The sequence below is a fragment of the Hippoglossus stenolepis genome, chromosome 3 (assembly GCF_022539355.2).
Source record: "Hippoglossus stenolepis isolate QCI-W04-F060 chromosome 3, HSTE1.2, whole genome shotgun sequence".
NCBI classification, from domain to species: Eukaryota; Metazoa; Chordata; class Actinopteri; order Pleuronectiformes; family Pleuronectidae; genus Hippoglossus; species Hippoglossus stenolepis.
This window is the reverse complement of record NC_061485.1, coordinates 3,009,996-3,033,013: the sequence shown is the minus strand read 5'-3', so window position 1 is coordinate 3,033,013 and position 23,018 is coordinate 3,009,996. Positions and strand designations below refer to the sequence as shown.

Below are 23,018 nucleotides of genomic sequence, written 5' to 3'. Positions count from 1 at the left end.
ATGTGATTCTATATCGTTTGTTAAATGTGTCGACCATATAATCACATAAGGAGTCCTGCTGATAATCTTAGTGATTTAGTTTCACTTCTCCGTCATCGTATAAACTTATATAAAAATATGCAGGAAGCTCTTCAACAGGTGGACGTTAACGAGTTCCCTGTATGTCATTACGTCTGTGCAACAATTTGCAATATGACAGAACTTTATCTGCAGTATCTTGTTTTTTAATCCTCCAGAAGTCCAGCAAACCAGTGACGTTATCTTCCATTAATCCCCGATGTGCAGCTAAACAACGATCTATTATGTCCACAGACTCCACACACTGATTGTATTATTATATTAATACAGGGGGGGTGCAAAGAGAAAAGCCTGGAGGATGAAGGACCGACGGTTGAAGCATGCAGCGCAGAGAAAAATTAACATCTCACTCCGTACACGAAGCGTTTTTTTCAAAAACTGCCACTAAAAGAATCATTTTGAGATTGAAGTATTAATCTTCCTCTGTCAGCTTTGTAATGCGAGCGAAGAGTAATGGCTCCTCTCCTCCTGCTGTCGGAAAGTTTCCCCTTTTTTTTCTAAGTTTCTTCAAGGCTCCATTAGAATATGTCTGATGTCGGAGGTGCAGATGATTCAAACTGTCAGTCACCGCGCACTCATCCATCTCGACCCCGGGATCATCTGGATGTGTATGTGTGAGCGGAGGGAAGTCAAAGTAAAGAAGATTATGTATTTAAAACGCAGCCGCTGCACATATTTCACACGTATAGAACATAAAGTACACAAATGTTCCTCAACTTAAAGTAACACTGGGTCGTTTTTATACCTTAAAATAACACCCACTGCATCGGCGCCCCCTGGAGGCATCACAGCAAATGTTACACACGAACAACAGAGCCAGAGCTAGCAGCGATAAGAGATTATAGCGAAGAAGAAGTTCATATTGTCATATATACAGTCCTGTACAATGGAATTCTTTCTTTGCCTTCCACTACAAATACCGTGTTTTTTAATGTTAAAAAGTACGATTTTTTTTTAAATATAAATATGTACAATAAAGCGTCAGTGCAAAAGACAGGAAACAGATTCATGGTCTTCTAAAAAGAGAGGAAGAAAAGACAAAGAAGGAAGAAACAGTGAATGTCGGAGTTTATTTAGAGTTAAAAAGGCCAAATTGCGTCGATCTGTTGTTTTTGTTATTGGGCAGTAAGTCCGAACTTTAGCTCGTTTGCTTTGTGTTGTTCTCGATGTTGTCGACTCGCTAGTTTATCATCAGACGCATATAAACATCGTGATCGGACATCGATGACTGCGTCGGCTACTTTCTTGCCGTGTTAGCTTGAATTGAACCGTTCTACTCTGCGTTGAGTGCAGTGATCGTGCAAATGTCTCTCGGTTCTTTGGCTTCGCAGGTTGGAGGTTTCTTCTCCGTCAGCTTGTCAACAAATCCAGTTTGTGGCTTAATGTGCACGAGGAGGATCAGACCACAACTCGTATATACAACGGTATAATTACGCAGCCCACCTGTAGGGGGAGCCGGAGTACAGCGAATCTTGCATTGTGTCGTTTTTAGTCGTAATTATTCTTCCTCTGGTGTTTTCCTTCAAGAAATTACATGAATAAAGACAAATCTTCATCATCCTACTCACTCTGCTTCTTTTCATTTGGTGCGTCACCTTTTCTGAAGTTTGTCGTGAAAGAGCACTTCACATTTTCCAGCGAACAACACGTTCTCATCCCGCTGCAAATCTTCTTCTCTTGCTACGAAGAAGCATTAACAATCACGTAGGAGGGTTTTTTTTTTTCTCGGAAAGTATTCAAACATTTAAAAATCTCAACGCGCCGTCGTTTGCACGAGCTGCGGTTAAAAAGACTAAACGTTCAAAACCACCGACACGCTCCTTCCTTTAACAGAACCCTGTTAACTGTGTTTTACAACCGCCTCAACACACTCACGTCCTCATTAACATCGTTTATATTCAACAACTTCTCCTGATGTTACTCCGCAGGAACAAAGACGAGCTCGTTCCATCACTCCCTCCCTCCCTCCCTCCCTCCCTCCGCCAGCTCGTTCACCACGGAGAGTTACTGAGGCCACCCAGTGACTCACAACCTGGCACCCACCACGACATGAGCGCACACACACACACACGCAGAACCACAGATGCACACATTTGTTGATACAAAATAGCTGCACGTATTTATATCCATTGAACACGTAATAACACCCACAAAATGAAAAAGCCTGAGCTGGCATTGTACGGATGGAGAGGGATTGAAATACACAAACACACACCTGTGTCCTTACATGAATACAGAAATAACACACACACACACACACACACACACACACACACACACACACACACACACACACACATACACACACACACACAGACGCACACACTTCATACTGTGATACTCATGAGAAAGGATGAAGGGAGGAGGGAGGGGTAGAGAAAAAAGAGAAAGAGATACAGGGATGAAACGAACTGACGGAAGAAAGATTTGGTCAAAGGGCGTAAAACAACAGTCATGACATAATTCCTGACGGTTTTTGAGTTCTGTTTAGGAAACGGATGCTTGTACTGGACGGATAAAGAGGAGAAAGACAAGAGGGGACAGGGGACGGAGAGAAGGATGAACTGATGACGGAGCACCAGTCGTTCCCTGTGAGGTTCGAGCGAAGCAATGCCTAATACGTTATTTATTTAATGTTTGTATATAACAAGACACACAAAGTAAGACATGGTTTTATGAATTAGCCCCCTGCTCTCTGCAGCCTGAGGTAGAAACAAGCAGCGCTCATGAAGTTTTAAAATGGGTTGCAGCTGGAGTACAGCACTGTGACTCTGGACCAACAAACACCTCTGTGTGTTTGTGTTTGTATATGTGTATATGTATATGTGTGTGTGTGTGTGTGTGTGTGTGTGTGTGTGTGTGTGTGTCTGTGCAGCAGCCATGGCCCCATAAAGGTTTTATCGTGCGTATCCTGGGGCCTTGTTGTCAGAGGACGCATCGCACACTCAAAAGCGACCCGTGTTACTACACCCTGAAGGTGCAGAGGATATGGCTCTACATTTTACTGCTCTGCATTTGAGTCCCAGCTGTTTGAGCACATAGCGTGTGTGTGTGTGTGTGTGTGTGTGTGTGTGTGTGTGTGTGTGTGTGTGTGTGTGTGTGTGTGTGTGTGTGTGTGTGTGTGTGTGTGTGTGTGTGTGCGTCCATCAGATGTCCAGATGTCTCTGTTCTTTGTTTCTCTGACTCTTTCTAAGCCGCCCAAGATAAAGTAAATGAGCGAGACCCCTGCAGCTGGTCAGGAGTCGGTTTTGAATGATGCGGAGCCAGAATGATACTGATAGGGACGGGGGAAGCTGGTATATAAATTAATAATTATTATCAAACTGTCATGACAACATGACGAAAAATTCTGCGTTGTGTATTCTACAAAATAAAAGTCAATGAACAGCTCATATCGGCGGAGCTCTGACTTAAAGAATGTCTGAATCATGAATTATCAGATAGTGTAGAATCCATTCTGTTCTCAGAATGAAGATCTTTTCAACGGACTCAGTTTTGATTATATTTTAGGGATTCAAGTTTAAAAGCAATTTGGAAAAAGAAAAAGATTGACAAAGCAACATTTGAATGTGTGTATATATCTATATATATTGCATATTTGAGAGTATAATTTGCTTGCAGGGTAAAAAGTCACAGGGCCCAATAAGAGTCCAGGTGGAACACAGAGGGATGACGTGTGACTCTATCTAATCTCTACATATCAGATTGTATAAGGATGTCAGGATGGGGACTGACACAGAAGGTGTGGTTCACCGTCCCTTTGGTCACAGACATCGGTACTTTTGCCTGATTTGTCTTCATGTCGACACAGATTTCTGTCCCTGGATCAGCTCCGAGAATCCTCTCTCAATATGAAAGGTAAGAGGAGAGAGAGAGAGAAACACTGAGAGAAGACAGATGATGAAAGTAGGCTCGGAAACAAAGGAAGCGTTTGAGGTGTGCGATGAAGAGAAAGAGTCTGTAGTTTGATTAAATATTATTATTATATAATATCATAATATAATGTTTCCACTTTAAATGATTTTCACTGCTGTGACACAAACACTCAGTTGAAAGTAAAGAGAGAAAAAGAAATGAGGAAGAAAAGTGGGAGAGAGTAATAGTGTGTGTGTGTGTGTGTGTGTGTGTGTGTGTGTGTGTGTGTGTGTGTGTGTGTGTGTGTGTGTGTGTGTGTGTGTGTGTGTGTGTGTGTGTGTGTGTGTGTGTGTCAGAAGGTGAGCCAACTCCAGAAGTGCTATCAAATCTCTGTGAGCTCTGCTGTGTTCTCCAAGAGAGACAGATCCAGAGATAAGGAAAAAGTGTGTGTGTGTGTGTGTGTGTGTGTGTGTGTGTGTGTGTGTGTGTGTGTGTGTGTGTGTGTGTGTGTGTGTGTGTGTGTGTGTGTGTGTGTGTGTGTTGTGTGTGTGTGTGAGAGAGGGTGAGAGTGATAGCGAGACAGATAAAGAAGGCCTCAGCCCACCAGAGAGGAGAGAGAAGATATTGCCAGATGGCGGAAAAGATGGAAAAATCAGTTCTACCGAAAAACGACATTCGCTCGACCAAAATCTGTTTTTGTCCCTTTCCGACATTCGAGAGAGAGAGAGAGAGAGAGAGAGAGAGAGAGAGAGAGAGAGAGAGAGAGTAAGAGTTCATCATTTTCATTTCATTTTCCTCTCTCCGTCATTGTCTTTGGATCGTGACCTTTTTAAATAAAACATGCTGAATGGATTTAAAGTGTTGAAAAGCAACTTTAACCAGACTAGTATCGTATTATTATATTATTTTAAGACCCAGCTCTGAGTTTGAGGCTCTTCTGAATTGAATCAGTTGGGGCTGCTGGTCATGATGCTCTCTGCCGACGTGACTCTGGGAACAAGACAACATCCCTGAAAGACGTCTGACAGGACGAGAAGATCAAACACGTGTCGAATCCTCCGATCTGTTTCCAAACGACTGGACTTCAAGGTAGAGGCAGAAAAAATGAAACGCAGTTATAATCGTTCATTTCACAGGTAAACTGTGTGTGTGCTGAGGCGTACTGTGATGTTCAGTTTGTTTCGATGCCCTCCAGGTTTAATTAAAACCCGTCTCACTTCTGTCTCTTTTAACAATGTCACCCTCAGCTGTGAATGTGGTGAGCACAGTTTTAAAATGACCAATGATAATGGACTGTAATGAAGAGGAAATGTCCTCCAACCGAGCTTTTATTCTGGTAGGGAACTTTTCATTCTTCTCTTGATGTTTGTGTTTATTCTGTGTATAACATATAATTGTTTGAATCGTGTGTAAAGTTGTAAACAGCCTCTGATTTCATCTCTACTTATGCTGCTGTGTTATCAGTTACACACTCCGGCTCCATGTCTCAGTTCCTTGAACAGCAGTTTGTCTCACTACAGATAAGCACACACACACGCACACACACACACACACACACACACACACACACACACACACACACACACACTCAGATATGATCTATCCAATCTCGGCAGCTGTTAATGACAAACACCACCTTCTGTGCGTCTAAGTGGAACAAATTGATACTGGAAATGTTATTTTCCATATCTGTTAAAACCATCGAGCGGCGGTTTCCTTCCGACCCGTCGATGGCTCTGAAACTCTAATGACCGCACATTATAAAATGAGAAATACAATAGTTCCTCCTGATGATGTTTTGAAAGTTCTGGAAGTTCGACCCTCCACCTGTGACCTCTCAACTCTCCTCCGTCCTCATGACCACTGCTTTCTGTCCTTCTGTCTTTCTTCTTTGTGCAATCTCTCAGTGTTATTTCCTGCTCAGGACTTCAACTGACTTTTTTATATAAACACATTTCTCCTGGAGATTGAGTGATTTCAGTGTGTGTGTGTGTGTGTGTGTGTGTGTGTGTGTGTGTGTGTGTGTGTGTACACCTGTGAGAAACACACTCTATTCTCCCTCAGGCTTGTTACTTGGTGTAATGAATTCAGCGCTCACACACACACACACACACACACACACACACACACACTTTGCCTGGTCACAAAGACTGTTTTAATCAAAAGACTCACAGCCCCAGAAAGAAAGAACGAAAAAAAGAACGAAAGAACGAAAGAACGAAAGAACGAAAGAACGAAAGAACGAAAGAACGAACGAATGATGATCAAACAGACACGTATTTTAAAACCCAAGAGGTGCCGGGAATCATGGGAAATAAAATCGTGATTCCTCAGTGCTCACAGTAAACTCACTGTGGCAGGAAACTGATTCCAGGACATGAAAACATATCAGATGAACCCATGAAGAAAACACATGTGGACACAGAGAAGGACACTCGATCTGCACCCGAAGACATCTGAGTCCACTTGTATAGAAAATGTGAAGCTGTTGTGGATAAACTACGTAGAGTTTAACTCTGACCTCACCTTAACGTCAGTATTTGGTTAAACAGGTGACTAAAACCCAACTCAGCATTTTCTTGTACTTGTTAATATGGCAACTTTGATTATAAGCTTATTATAAAGTATAAATAAAGTCCCTTCAAAGTGTCCACGGACAAGACAGCAAACTACTTCCTGCTCGCCGCCTGCGAGCTGCCGAGGATAAAAGTGCCAGATCGAGGTCTGAAATCTGAACGTGGGAGACGTCACAAACAGCGAGAAATAGACTGAGAGAGACGCTGATCTTCTTAGTGTCACGAGCAAACGTTTTAATGAAATGAGAATTAGTCTTACATCCGTCAGCTTGACGGGAGTGAAGCAGCAGGACACGTGGAGGAGACACATCGCTCCGCTCACAGGGTTTTATCTGTGAGCTCTCATCTACATGAACGTACGGCGAGTGAGCAGGTCAATGAGATGAGGGTCGAGACAGACACAGCTCGGAACCCGTCAACTTCAGTCAAACTAACTGCAACAGCACGTTAATTCTGTCGCTGGCCGTCGCACTAATATGTACGATTTTACTACGTAGCCACGACTGCTGCTAGCTGCGACTACTACTACTTGTTTTCAAACCTGTGAAAATGGCGTTTGAGGAAGGGGCCATGTTGTTGGTCATTTTCTAAAGTCAGGTTAGCAAAGCAGCGAGCAGATACTTGTGTGTGTATGTTAAAAATAACTCAACGATGCATAAAGAAAGTTTCACAGAACTTGGGGAGAATATTACTTAGGAGCTTACGTCTCGATGAGTAACTTTTGGAGCTGGTCGGTCAAAAAGGTTAAATTAACTTAGAGTTGCTCTTGCTCAGAAAATGAATCCGCATCGTGCATCAGGGTATCTTCTCATTCTCTATAGGACTATAGAAACGAGCTAAAGCGTATATAGATGAAAAACAACATATTTATGATGTAATCACGGCATCACAAAGCAGCTGCAAGATGATGTCATGCAGTGTGGTAATGCATTCAGCTGTTAAACCAATTAGAGTTAGCCTTGCCATTGGAGGGATCCGGGTTCAAGTACAATAAGTGCGCAGGGTGTGACTCATCCGTCTGATGCTTTTCATTACTTCTCATTTTTCCTTTCCTCTCTTTCATCTCCTCACCCCTTCCCCGTCTTCTGTTGCTCACCTGTTCCACTCACTTTACTTCCTCACTATCCTCTCACGCTCTCCTGCCTTTGGTGTCAACTTCTCCTCGCTCCTCGCCGAGTCCTCTCCCCCTTTCTCCCCCCTTTTCTCACCTCAGTCCCGCTCATCCTCTGCTCGGCGTGCACCTGCTCATGCATTACTTATACTTCTCTTCGGATATTCCGTGTGAAGTGTCCATTCTCTGGGAAACGCACACACACGCACACACACACACACACACAGATGAACATGCACACAGAGGCCGATGCTCCTGAGAGAGCAATGGACAAGGAATACCAATAATTTGACAAACCGCCCAGCATACTCAAGGCAACACACACAGACACACACACACACACATTTCCCCTAAGGCGAGCCCTAAGGACCTGGTTAAAGAGGCGGGTAGTGTGTACCTACCTTTCTCACACACACACACACACACACACAGACACACACACCTCAGACACACAGAGACCCTGATTCAGGCAGATAAACAAACTTTGGTTTGGCTCTCCTAAGTTTTTCACACCAACAAAACTTACATGCAAGTATTACAAATTGATGAACATTTGTTTTATCGATGTTGTGGTTGTTCTTGTCCGACCTCGTGTATATTTCCAAATTTTGTTTCATCTATTTTCCTCTTCACTGCTGCGGAGATGAGTGCACTGAACCAAATATCTTCACGTGAGGCGTTTTATTTTGAAGGAATACCAGATAAATCAGTGGCGTTATATATTGTGTAATATATAATTCAAACCAAACTTATCAAACACACGAACACATGAACACTAGTGTGATAAAAGATTCCTAAAATTATAATAATGTATTCGAAGTGTACATCTCTGGTCCACGTCTCATCCACTGACATGGTGGAGGCGGAGATTATGGGCTTTTAAATTGTCCGTCTTTATACAGTCTATGGAAAAGACTAAAGGAGATCATATATATAAATATATAAATATATCTTTCCCCAGCTTTCATATCATATCCTGTTTCCGAATGTGTTTATATTTTGCTCAAATCAACACTTTCTCTTTGAATTCGCGACGAGTAAAATCTGATAAAGTACATTTTCACGTAAGTATTGTGTCCCTAGCAATACCAGAGTCGTGTCTTATACCACTAAGCATCTCTTTTTATCAGCCCCCTCCGCTGGTGGAACCATGTTTTCCTTCCGTGTCAAGCTTCCTGCAGAACTCACCACTCGACACTTCCTGCAGACATTTCTAATTAAAAGCCTTGTAGCTGCTCAAGGGCACGATCCGTCTGAACTGATCTGAGATGTGACACACGGGCCGGAGCTGTCCACTCTCCTATTGATTTCCTTATCGGGGGACAGACACAGAAAAGGCCAGGAATGAGCTTTGGGCGACGGAGAGCTCCACCGGCTCAGACGCACACACACACACAGACACACACACACACACACACACACACACACACACAGTGACAGACATTTACACACCGTGGTGATGCTGCTGGGTCTTATTCTTGGACTACAATCAGCTTTATGACTACCCAGGGAGACTTAGAAAGATGTAGCAGTATTCCTGGGGAACTCACACACAAACACACACACAAACGCACACACACACACACACACACACACAGAGACAGACACACTCTGCATGGTGTCCACAGGGCACTGGCTGACAGTGGCGCTCCTGGATCTCAGCTACGCCCCACTGAGTCTTATCTCTGACGGACAGAACACACACACACACACACACACACACAAATGCACATAAACAACACAACATGCTCACACATGAATGTAGATACATGGCCCCAAATACAGCGCATATTCATATTCCGTGAGAAACAGACATGTCATGCAGGCTTGCTCCTTCTTACTCACACACACACACACACACACACACACACACACACACACAAGCAGACACACACACACACACACACAAGCAGACACACACACCTCACACACGCCAGCACAGCCAGCGGTATGGTTGAGACCTTGTTGCCCTGGGGCTTTGACTGCATCTGTTCGACAACAACCATACAAATGACAAACGCACAGAAGCAGAGAAAACATGTGTGTGTGTGTGTGTGGTGTGTGTGTGTCTGTGTGTGCAGCAGACTCTCAGTGTCACTGACTTGTCGTCAAGGACGTCCTTTAATGTCCCATCAAACTGACACTGTTGTGTGTGTGTGTGTGTGTGTGTGTCTCATTTCCAAAGCCACTTGTTCAATTGTCTGACTTTGTCAAATTAAAAGCTCGTCTTTTGTCAGCTGCTCACCTCACGTTTTTGTGATCTCCCTCTTCACCTTTTCCACTTGCAGATAATTCTCTCCCTCTCTCCCATTTGTCCTGACACACGTTTGTCTCACTTCTGCAAAGACGTGTTCTTTTAAAGGAGAAGGACACTTCTGTTAACTCTGCATCAGAAGTCAATGGGAGGTGGTTGAGTGGATGTCACTGGTTTATAACCACTGAACGTTTAATAACACTGGAGTTACGACCAGTGGATATTGAACTGCAATACCTGTTAATTTAGTTTTCACGAATATTGTACTGTTGTGTTCAGCATCAACGTATTTGGGAACTTGCCGAAGATGTAAATAAACAACATATCCTCATATTATGTTTATAGATAAGATATCAGGTCACAGTTGAGTTTCCTGTAAAAACGTATTAGCTGTTGTAGTTTAGTCGCATCAAATCGTGATTTCTAAAAGTCAAACTGGGACGAATAGGATCAAATTGAAGAAGAAAGAAGATGAAGGGGAAACTGAATGATGACAAGATCAGAAAAATAGTTGTGTTGTTGACCTAAATCGATATTTTCTCCTCTGGTCTGTGTGATTATTTCAAACTAAGGTCCCAGCACAAGCGAAAGTGGAAATATTGTTTTGAATATAATGTTTTCTAAATGTTTTTTAAATCTAATTGTGTTTTGTCTGGTTAATGTTCGTACTGTCAATGTTTCTGTCTTTTAATTCTTTGAGATTTAATGGTTTCAGGTAAAGTTGTAGAACATTTATCAATGTCCAGTATCATCAAAAAGACAAAGAGTAAGTAATAATTCAAATTATTTTTCATTTGGAGTATTACTCTCTTGAGATATAGTGATGATTTCAAGTAATTTGTCCAACATGCATATATTTGAAACTCCAGAAGTTTAGTAATTTGATTCAAAAGTTTAACTATTTAACAAGAAAGACATCATCTGTGGAGCTAGCAGCAGCGTTAGAGGATTAACGTGCATGCATGAGCACGCCTGGGACACACACACACACACACACACACACACACACACACACACACACACACACACACACACACACACACACACACACACACACACACACACACACACACACACACACACACACACACACACACGTTGAACACTGTAATATGAGAACTTTCCCTATCCAGATTCCCCTGATCACACCTGACTGAACAACACACTAATTAACCCCGATTTCACTTAGCAGCCCAGGAGAACACACACGTGTGCAAAGTAAAGGACAGTAACACACGTACACACATTTAGCGACACACACCACACAAAGGGCTTGAGGGAGGTATGGTAATGCATGTGTGTGTGTGTGTGTGTGTGTGTGTGTGTGTGTGTGTGTGTGTGTGTGTGTGTGTGTGTGTGTGTGTGTGTGTGTGTGTGTGTGTGTGTGTGTGTGTGTGTCATATTGCAGTTCTCTCTTGTTCACTGTGTTGGCATGGGCTGCTCCTCTGGCACAATGCATGGCTGACAGCACCTGAGCTTCACACACACACACAGACACACACACCCACACACAGGATAGAAATAGCCGCACAAACACATTAAAATACACATCCAGCAGCACACACACACACACACACACACACACACACATTTGGACGTTCTCAGGAGTACAGTCTGTGTGCTCTGCTAACAGATGGCAATGACAGTTTCAGTCCCCGGACTATCGTCTAATCAAAACTGTGCCCACCGCCACATGCACACACTCCCCCCTCCTCCCTCCCTCCAGATTAAAACATCATCCACGCCAAATAGGGTTAACAGCATAATTCATAACAAATATGTATTAAAAACATAATTCAGGCCAGAGGGTCCCTGCATTTAAATGTGCTGCATGATGCAATGTCAATCCCATTAAAGAGTAAAAACACAGTTCAATCCCCCCTTGCACCAGCAGAAGAGAGTTTTATGTTTACTTGAAGTATAAGTACAGTACTTCACACCAGATATCTTCAGATACTTGTATTTGTCACAGTGACTCTCAGACATCAGCAAGACGCTGAATCACAGATGAGAAATGGTCACAACAAAGTGTTGGTGGGACAATTTAACTCCACTTTAATTCCTCTGTGTTTCTCCTGCTCGGGCCCAAGATATATATTTATATATCTATATTTTGGTGGAAGTGCAACACAATGTTGTCAGAAAACAACCCTGGAGAACGTCAAGCATCAGAGCATAAACCGAGCTTCACAGTGACTGAGCACACGGGGCCTCGGTGTCTCCGGGAGGGAAACTCACCGAGAGAACAGGAAGTTTGTGAGGTGTTGTTATCGCTGGTTATCTCGTGTGTTAGAGGATAAAAGACACATTAAAGAAAATGTATTGCAAAGTGTTTAGATTTAAGAGGATAAGCCTCGACTGTCTAAGCATAGAGAGAAAGATAAAAACTACTCCAGGTCTGACACAAAACAAAAACCTACAAGACCCCAAATCAAATACCCAAGGAGAGCAGATATGAGATATTGTTGGAAAAACTAAATGTCGTGAAGTCATATTCGGAGTCAATTCCAAGGCCAAGGGGACGTCTGACCGTCCCGAGTCTTAAACCACGTCTGAGGTACAGATAGAGAGTCCTTGGTAGGGGACCTAATAGTTGGGGCATGGTGTGGGGGTGTAGAAGATCCTATCCTATCCCAAACTGGGAGTTGAAGGAATTAAATGACATTATCCGACACTCAGTGCGTCCGGATCCTTCTCGTGGGACAGGACGTTGTTTCCCGGCTGTTTACAGGAATCACTGGAAGTCGACTGTGATGACAAATCAGAGATTCCTTCATATCTCTGACCCGTAGCCGGGTGGAGCTCAGAGCCGAGTGGACGGCGTTAGAGGATTTCAGTCGTCAGCGAGGGGATTTGTGGCACAGCCCAGATAAACACACATGGGACACATGGGACGCAGGAAACAAGGGGAGAAGGAGGTGGTTGATAAACCCATTCAAACTCAGTTAGGAGGTTATGTTTTCACCCCCGTCCATTGGTTTCTTGGTTTGTCAGCAGAATTACTACTAATTTATGAAAACTACTCGAAGGATGATGATTTTTGGGGCAGATCTGGACAAACAGGGCGGCTCCTATTTGTATCTCTTTCCTTAACAATGCAAGATGGAGCTTATTTGACATTTTCACTTAATTTTAAGGAAATAATTCATGGATCTTCATGAAAAACTTCCCAAGAAGGTTTTTGTGGAGAGGTCGTGCACGACTCAAATTAGTGCTCGTTAAATCCTGGAGTGGATCCAGATGAACGAGCAGATCCAGAGGTGCACTTTCTATAACATGGCTGGATATGACATTAGCCTTGGCAGAGGGAAGCTCTCTCCATGGACACTTGACTTTAATTTTAGTAATTATTATAATTCTTATTTAAGATTACCAGTTTTAGCCACTTGAACTCAAATGCCCCCGTTTGCAATTTACTTTAAATAGGTCTGTTATGAAACCAGTTTTATAACAGACCTGCCAGAGACGGTTCTCTGGGGCCTAAGAGGTAAAAGAGAGAACTCCATTTTAAGTTTCCTGTCTTAAACTTGTGTTCATGCTTCATCCTTACCAAACGAATAAAAGTCAAACTTTGACAACACAAAGAGCTCGACAACAAAAACTGACACGATTATTTTAGGTGACTCTTACATTTGTCTCTTACAAATTAAAAGAAATGAACCGGCGACATGTTGGTGTCTGTTTGAAAGAGAAAAGGAGGAAACATGAGACGGACCCAGAGGAAGACGAGAGTCTGACGGAGCCGGAGTCAAAGGAGGCTCATTGTGAGTTCCAGGCACAGCTCTGGAGTCTGCTCAGTATTCCGTCCTCAGCGTTCACTAACTAGCAACTGCCAACACACACACACACACACACACACACAGACACACACACACAACCACAACCCAGGCTTGTCTCCCACTTCCTCTACATGGAGAACTTGTCCCACTTTATTCCGACTGATTTGTCGAGTGCCGCTCCCTCGTTCACCCTTTTCCATGCATCACGATCGATGAGCTCATAACCGACTTCAAAACCCGCAGAACGTACCTTTGACGATGAGGTCGGCGTAGTTGGACACCCCCGACCCGCCGTCGGAGCGGATCACGCAGCGGTAGCGGCTCGTGCTTCGCTGGGACGTGTCGCCGACGCTGACCGTTGCGGAGAAGCGCCGGTGGTTCACCACCCTGGTCACCATCAGGGCCGTGTCCCTGCCGTTCCACTGCTGCATGATGGGAACGACAAACCAGTCAGTTAGTGTTGCATGTTTCACGAATACTGAGTTGAAGAGGCCGTGTGAAGGGCTCGTGAAGACAGCGCTCTTCTTACAAAGGGGGTTTTAAATAATGAAAAAGTTGACCTCTCTCTCTCACACCAGGAAAATAAAAATGTGATTGTGTGAATATTGAAAAGACAAAAGGCAAAGAATCTGTGATATGCAAATCAACCTGAAATTTGATTTAGGTTCTGTTCAGACCTGCGTTAGCCTCCATATCCTGAGAGACCTGATCACAGATCTATTTGCTCCATGTGCTGCATTACTGAAACAAAGCTGAGGGAGATTAAAGAAAACCGTCATCGAGACCTCATCGGAGTCTTCACTCGTGTGGTTTGACCTTTAAACCACTGGATCCGACACAAACACCCACATTTCTCCCATTTATGAATTGGTTTTCTCTGGAGCCTAAATGGAAGTAACCCCTGCTGACGTGGTGTCGGCACCTTCACACTCAGCCTCGGCGTTTGCCTTCTGATCGGGTGAATCCGACCGTTATAAACTGAGAAGACAAGCGTGACCTCAGCCAATGATTGCTGCTCCCGTACTTCCTGAAGTACTCCTTGTTGTTCGTCTCACAGATTGCGTGAATTCGAAGACATTTCCACGAGACGCGCATCAACAAACGACACCATAATGAGGCCGTGTTGATATCAGACGCCCGGGAGGAAACAGGAGCAATTTGAACGGAGCAAGTCAGACATGAAATATGAAAAAGGCGCAGTGCTGCCACTTGCTGCTTTGCATATGATCCCTGCATCTCCAGATCCAATCTTCTCTTACCGCTGTAGAATTATCTGCCAATTTGGTGAAACATGCAACAGACCTCCAGTCAGGGGAGAGGGGGGGGGGGGTCACTGCTCTCCATTGCAAATGTCATTACTGTACACGGCAGAGTTGTCAGAGGTACACAACCATGTGCAGTGGAAACATTCAAGCTTGCCAGTGCACATGAATGTAAATTGGAATGAGGATATGAGCATGGATGCACACAACACACACACAGACACACACACACACACACACAGACACACACACACAGATGGAGTCATTGGTGCGAAGCGCAACAAGGACTTTTAATCAATCCTGAAATGGAGCTGGAGGCCTGGGATCTTCTCCACACTGTTCTTGTTTTATACATTCATTTGATTCTTTGAGTAAAACAACATAAATGATAACTGTAACCTTTTTATATGATTTATAATCTGAATGACAAAATATGAAATATAATATCAACAGATTTATCCTTTGTAAACCTGGTTATCCTGCTTGGTTTTTGATTGGCTGGTGGGAGTTTACTGGTCATATAGCATTTTAATAGACAGGTCTGGTCAAGAGTGCGTCATCACATAATCATCACAATAATCATATCACACGTTTGTCCCACATTACATCACATGAATCCCTTCCTGGGGTCCGATAACCTGCAGAAGCCAGCAGCTCTTCAGCTCCTCTGAACTCCCCGTGGTGACGTGAACCTAACGGCCGTTCACACGTGTAGATTAAAAAGCGCTGTGCCAGCCCCAGCAGCTGTTCGGTGTGAAGAAGAGCCGGCTCCGCGGCGCTGCGGCGCTGCGGCCCCCTGCTGAGGTCGACAGACTCCAGGAGCAGCCAGTTACACGACGAGGGGGGGGAAAGTTGAAAAGGGCTCAACTTTTATGTAAATGTCCTGTGAGCTGCGGCCGGACGACAGCCAGTGACTGTGAACGTCACTGCAGCAGAAAGTGGAGCTGACACATTCGGACCTGACACTGACGTCCATCTCTGTGACGGACGCAGAGAGCTGGGAGGCATTTTGTTGTCCCTGTGTTTAACCTACACTGCACGGAAACTTACAATATATTTAGAAATATACAAAGAAAATCGTTTGTTAGTTTCTGTCTTTGTGTCCTCTACAGGAGTTCTGCCTCTTCACTTCTTGCCGATGTCATTCACGCACACATTCGCTGATGTGAAGCCACTCACCTGAAGCCAGAGTTTATCGTGCTGAGACCACTTCCCCCCGGCGGTACACTGGAACGTGGCGTTCTGACCCACGTTCACCTCCACATTCTGCAGACGCAGGAAGTGAGGCGCTTTGCCTGCAACACAGACACGGTGTGACGAGTGAGGTTAAACAGTCCGATAGAGGAGAGGAGGAAATCAACCAGCACACAGACATTTTTTATATATCATATATATGGTCTGGAAAAATGGAACAGAATCCAGGTCATATGGGCTCAAGCTTTGTTTAATGTCTCCGGAGAAACACGCCAAGGGTAAATGAATTAAGCCTGAATAGGTGCTCAAGTTCCATAATCATGTATTAAAGAAGTTGGCAGACTGCTTAAAGACGCCATCTTGTTATGAGGACACAGTAAAATCACAGTGTCTCTTAAGGGCAGATGCCACCGGCGATAAGACGCTCACACATTGTTCTGCTCAGCTCGTCACGTTCAGACTCAGGACACCTTGGAAGAGCTCCTTAGTACACTGGTCACTCCTCAGGTTAAACCACTGCAGCTACGTTCACTCACTGCAGAGGCCGAGTGTTTAAAGTGTGTGACTGTCTCACTAGAGACCAGGGTTTGCACCATGAGACCTGACTGGGGATCAGTTTAGGCAACAGAAGCACTTTGATGAAGGAAGGATCGAGGTTCTGGTTGAATCTATTGTAAATAATGTGTCTGAAACAGGCCAGGCTCCATCACCAACGTTAACCAAGTGCTTTAAGAGTCTGAATACTCCCATTACAAGGTTCAACTTCCACTGAGGCCCAATAGTCTCCTCATGAAACCACATTTAAACCTGTTAGATCCTGAGTTTTATTTAGACCTGCACCAAATGGCTCTCTCATAGATTAGAGAGTGGATACCTGACCTGAGTCGGGACAAATCAGGTCGGGACAGTTTTCAAATGAATCTACGGCTTGGGTCGGTTTCAGACACAAAGAAACCGAATGCCTCTCAGGCTCCAAAAGTCCAAACTGCAATAATCTACTCCAAACAGGGACGTCTGGAGCGAGGCACAGGAATCCACGGGATTGGCTACAAGACGGATGAGCCGGCCGACGGTGGGACGGTCGTCCTGTGACTTTGTCTTGACATTGAGACCAGCCTGCGACTGGTTAATTGAATTGTGACTGTCTGCAGACAGAGATAAGCCCGACGGAGTACGAATCCATCATTTAACGATGATAATTCGCACTGACGCTAATGCTAATGGTTGCAAATGACAAGGACTTGGATGTGAAGGTTTTTCGGGTAACCTTTCTTCATTTTGATATTTGTTCTCTTTACATTACCCTGATGTTTTCATTTCTTTGAGTCTGAATACTTTCATTCTCTTCACGATGAACTTCACCACTTAGACTAATCTGATAATTAGAGATGGGAACAAATTAGCTACACCTTAAAAAGTAGTAAAAAAAACTATCAGAAAGAGACAGAAGTAAAAACTGAATATTTGTCCTGTAGTTTGATTCCTTTACCAACAAACACAGTCTCTGCATCATCAGGTGTTGCTGCTATATAACATTCCAGTAAAATGAGGTTACACTGACCTTTGACCTTTTCACCACCCACATCTAATCAATTAATCCATGTGTCTAACTGAGCATCTTGTCCAAATTTGAAAGGACTCTATTAAGGACGTTCTTAAGATAATATGTTCACAAGGCAAAAAAATAGTTATGTAAGGTCACAATGACCTTGACCTTTGACCTCCAAATTCTAATCATCATCCTTGAGTCCAACTGATTCTTGTTGCCAGATATGAGTGACACAAATCACATGAGGTCACTGTGACCTTGACCTTTGACCAAAATCTAATCAGTTGATCTAATTTATGTCAAATTGAGCATTTGCATCAAATTTGGAAAAATACCCAAAATGCTTTGTTTACATTTATCACAATTAAAACAACTGTGGGGGGATTTATTCTTTTGTTGTTTTATCCTAAATTACATATGTTCCTCCACTTATTAAAACTCTCTGCCATAGTTTTTAAAACCAGACTTATTGAGTGCAACACGATGTGTGAAAGTATAAACCACCGAGTGTTGCACGAAGCAGTTCAGAGTTTTTGTGTGTGTTAGTGTTTCTGTCAGATATGAATGATGAAGACCCTGAGTCTGGACCTTCCTCCTGCCTCTCTGCAATCTGTCTGCAGGCTGCGTGTGTGTGTGTGTGTGTGTGTGTGTGTGTGTGTGTGTGTGTGTGTGTGTGTGTGTGTGTGTGTGTCTGAGAGGGAGAGAGCTGATGCAAGCAGACGATGCACAGTGGGGCCTCAGTTGTGCAGGGTCACACACACACACACACACACACACACACACACACACACACACACACACACACACACGTGCTCAGTCACTTACGGCAGGGGTGGGCCAGGACACGTATGTCGTCCACGGCAATGAAACCTGGATGGCCTTGGACGGACACGGCTTCGAAGATAACCTGAGAAAGAAAGAAACAGAAATTCCCTTTAGTCTCTGCATGTGCTCCACCCCCCGACATCCTTCTCCATCTCTCTTGTCTTTCTCCTCTTCTGTCACTTCTTTTTCTTTTTCTTATAATTGCTCTTGTGTTTCTTTTGTCAATCTTCCTCTTCCTCCTCTTCTATTCTCACATTTACATTTCCTCCACGGACACTCTCCGGGTGACAGGCAGTCAGCGGGGCTGTCAGGGGGCCGCGCACTCCTGACCCACACATATTTACTCATACACAAACACATATTATGAACACACACACACAGACAGACACACACACAGACAGACACACACCTCTGTGCTGCTCTTGTCAGGATCCTCAGCTGTATAAACTGGACTCAGTCTGAATACTAAAGACTTCTGGGAAGACACTTTCTTCTCCTTCTTTCCCTCAAAGAAAAGACTCTGACACGCATGTCAAGTTTACACAAGTCCAAGATGCTGCAGGAGCTTTTCTTGAAGCAACACTATCTGGATGTGAGACTTTACCGAAAACCCGGATATCTGCTGGATTTGGAACATTGCACTGTTGTACATTAAGGAGCAGGTGCACGGGGGGTTCCTAATAAATTGCTCACAATATATTAGCGAGATCCTGTTCAGACGAGAGTCAGAGTTCGTCCTAAAAGTTTGTTCTCGTTCTCACAATAGTCTGTAATTTAAAATCACCAAGTTTTGGTACTTTTAGAAAAAAGAAAGTGTCATTTCTCGATGGGAGGTGGCTCCTCATTAGTGAGACACACACACACACACACACACACAGACACACACACACATTTAAGTGACTTTGATTACAACTGTGCCTCAGATGTGTGTGTGTGTGTGACACAGGGGTGCTTTCATTTCCTGAACACAGCTCAGTCATTAGGTAAAACACGGTCGCTTTTGTGCTTCCTCAATAAAATAACACAGCGGGGTGACTCTGCACCTCACAAAGACAGACACACACACACAGTGAGTCGTTAACAGGGCCAGTTCTGTGTTTCAACATTAAAAGAACATGACGAAAAGAGAGAAGAATCCCGTTGTTCGTCTTTCTACTCACGACTCCAACAAACCAGGTTTTAGCTTTTCAGTTACTAGAACTCAGCTAAACTTCCAGAGCTGATGTTGGTGACAACGTTTGTATTTTTTTATGCATATGTGTTGTTTTCAGATTACACTGTTTGTGATCATTAGTTTTATAAAAACATGTTATGTTTAACTTATTTTAATGTAACTTACTGTGTAATATGTCTTTCTTTTGTCTCATGTGCATATCAAATCTGATTTAACAGGTTAATACTCACTGTATGAACAAAAAGAAAAGGGTGTGTGCATGTGCATGTGTCTATGTGTGTGTGTGCATGTGTCTACGTGTGTGTGTGTGCATGTGTCGAGATTCTGAAGGGATTTAGTTACGGCAAACAATGCTTTTCAAGGCACAAGGCTCTTATTTTGAAACATGAGACAGGAAGGACTCTATCGTACAATTATAAAAATGATCGCACATCCGGCAACATTGGTGTGTGTGTGTGTGTGTGTGTGTGTGTGTGTGCGTGTCTGTGTGTGTTATACCTGATAGGAGTTGGGCCAGAAGGTAGAAATAGCCAGCTCAGCCTTTACCCAGCCTTCAGTGACGGTATCAGAGGCGTTCCACACCGGGTTTCCCTGAGCACCTCCATTCACCTGCAGGACGGCACACAGGAGAGATAGATGAGAATAATACACACACACGCACACACACACACACACACACACACACACACACACACACACACACACACGCACACTAACGCACAGTTTCTCAGTGATAGCTCCATCCCTCCTTGACAGACACCAGATGCCTGTTTGTTAGTTTACCTGCTGCAGTCTATCAGCCCCTTCCTGTGTCAATCCATCCCAGCCTGTCAGTCCCTCACACACACACAGACACACACAGACACACACACACACACACACACACACACAGACAGACACACACACCTTGATATAGACGTTGAGTGTTCCTGGGCTGGCTCCGTCGCGGCTGGACAGAGAGTAGAGGAAGTCGATGCAGTGGGTGTCGTTCTCCTTCAGGGTGGGCATGTACAGGTGAGCCTTCTGCCCTGAGGCCCGACCCGACGCGTTCACCACCATGAAGGAACCTACACACACACACACACACACACACACACACACACACACACACACACACACAGGAGAAGCAGGGACAGTGAGAACGTGATCTCGAACCCGACACAATCAGCCAGAGGGTCCTCGACACGTTGGCAGCTGAAGGTGACTCGGTGAACGAGAGGCAAATTGGATAAAAGCACTTTTACTAATGATGTGTCAATCATCACAAATCATAACCCTGTTTGTGCATAACAATGAACACAGCGATAAAATCCTGATAGAACTAATTAGAAAGCAAGTATAAGCACAAAGATAAAGACAAGTAAAGAAGCGGAATCATGAGTGAAAGTGATGTGAAATATGAAAACTACATAAACAGATTATTTTGTGCGGGAGTAAATATGCAAAGTATCCAAGTAAAGCGAAGACGTGAGCAGGCGAGTAAAACTTTAAGTAGTTTATGAGGTATAAATACCATAAAGAGTGAATATAATGAAACAAGTTCTGCATAAACTCAGCTGTTTTTTTTACTGTAAATTGAGTTTCCTGTTGTTTTTGCCATTTTAATCACTTAATCCAAACCTCATTCTTGGCTGTTCCTATTTTAAAAGAAAATATATGATTATAGACTTTACATATTCCTACACTACAACACACATTAGCTGCGTCTCAATTCAGGGGCAGCGTTTGAACACCGATTGCGTCACAGCAGCAGAACTAGCTGCGCTATTTCATGTGCCTCCCATTCTCTGAGAAACAAAGGATCCGACAGGTGGATCCTTCTCAGGCCAATTTCCCGTCCCAGGCTTTTTACAAAGGCTGCATCCTTCATAGGACGCGGCCTATGTGGCCCATGAAGGACGCAGCCCTCGTCTCTGAACGGGGACAAAGCCATTAGTGTCAATACGTCGGGGGACGTCCTCCTCACGATATCACACACACACATCCTGCGTCTCCATTAAAGAATCATTTGAGAGAGCGTCGAGTTTAAAGTGTGTTAAATTGCACAGATCAGTGTCTCTTGGTGAGAATCTGCCGCAAATTGAGTTTGTTAGATAAAAATCTTGCAGCGGAAATTGGCGAGGCCACTTTCTGCCAACGCTGAATGATGCAACCCAAAAAAAGAAAAGCAGCTAAATCATCTCAAGCTCTTTTGATTTACCAGAGCTGTGTGTGAAGATCTTAATGTATCCACGCCCCCGGGGGTTCTGAACCACGACGTAAAACACATTTCCACTGTCAACCCGCGGCTTAAGTGGGTTTTAGTCTCTGCTTTATGGCACAGGACAGAGCTTTTATGGGTCGGGCCGTTTGGCCGACTTCCATCTGCCGGACTGAGTGATTGGGAGACTGTTTGGCAAGAGGGCGCGAGGAGGAGGAGGAATAGTGAATCAAGCAGGTGTGGCTGTGAGCTGCTAACAGGGGCCGTGTGTGCACGTTCGCTCCACTGCTGAATTAATGAAGAATGAAAGGAAGAAGAAGAATGTGTGCGAGGGAGGGGGGGGGGCGGACAGCAGCTTTAAATATGAGGATTCTGCGGCTGAATACGATTTGGATCTCATCTGTGTTGTATTGAAGCCACGGATGTAACTACCTGCTCCTGTAGGTTAATCTACTTCACATCCTGTGCACTGGGAACTCAACCGAGACCAGTAAGACGTCCTGGGAACCGGGACTGGTTTAGTGACCAGATAATTGTGGATCGATGTAGATAATTGAATCATTCTGTAACTTCTCCTTTTGTTCTTTCTCTGTTTTGAACAGCATCTACCCGACCTGTGCCCCTCAGTCAGTTTAATCACTAGTTTTACGTTGTTATGTTTTTGTGACGTACATGTTAACAAAGATCTTTAGTCTCACACCTCTGCTCTCATTGGGACCTGATGTGAAATACGAGACGACACGATACAAGAAACGTAGAATAAAAAGTCAAGTATAAACATCTACTGGTTGTGTTTGCTCATTCGGTTGTTTTTTGCACATTACAAGAAAACTGTGGGATGTTTGGATGTCATGACATTTTGATTTTAAAGGGCAGGGCAGTGACTTTTGAAGAGGAAGGAGTTCACACACACAGACACACACACACACACACACACACACACAGTCCAACCTTCACACACAAACAAACAGCTCTGTAGTTTCGCTTGTTTTCGATAAAGTTAGTTTATTTGACGTGTGTGTTATGTTTGTGATCATTAAAGCTGGAGTAAGAAACATCTGTTGTGTTTTCTGCAAAAACATTAAAAACACAATCATTGCACAACAAGTCACACATACAGCGTGTGCTAATGTGGTAATAGTGAAAAGACAAGGTTGTAAC

At 43.9% G+C, this 23,018-nt stretch overlaps 1 protein-coding gene across 13 annotated transcripts in view; it reads right to left on the bottom strand.

Annotated features, from left to right (window-relative positions):
- The window catches only part of ptprt (protein tyrosine phosphatase receptor type T), a 254,304-nt gene that overhangs the window by 171,701 nt on the left and 59,585 nt on the right, over window positions 1–23,018 (bottom strand). For all 13 annotated transcript variants that reach the window (XR_004695112.2, XM_035152935.2, XM_035152937.2 and 10 more), the window contains exons 3-7: window positions 20,564–20,724; window positions 20,156–20,266; window positions 18,484–18,565; window positions 16,095–16,210; window positions 13,904–14,078 (exon numbers count right to left, since the gene is read on the bottom strand). Coding sequence is in view for 12 of the 13 variants with exons in the window: in XM_035152935.2 (XP_035008826.1) it covers window positions 13,904–14,078; window positions 16,095–16,210; window positions 18,484–18,565; window positions 20,156–20,266; window positions 20,564–20,724 (645 nt within the window). In the remaining variant the exon portion in view is untranslated. The remainder of the gene's footprint in view (window positions 1–13,903; window positions 14,079–16,094; window positions 16,211–18,483; window positions 18,566–20,155; window positions 20,267–20,563; window positions 20,725–23,018) is intronic.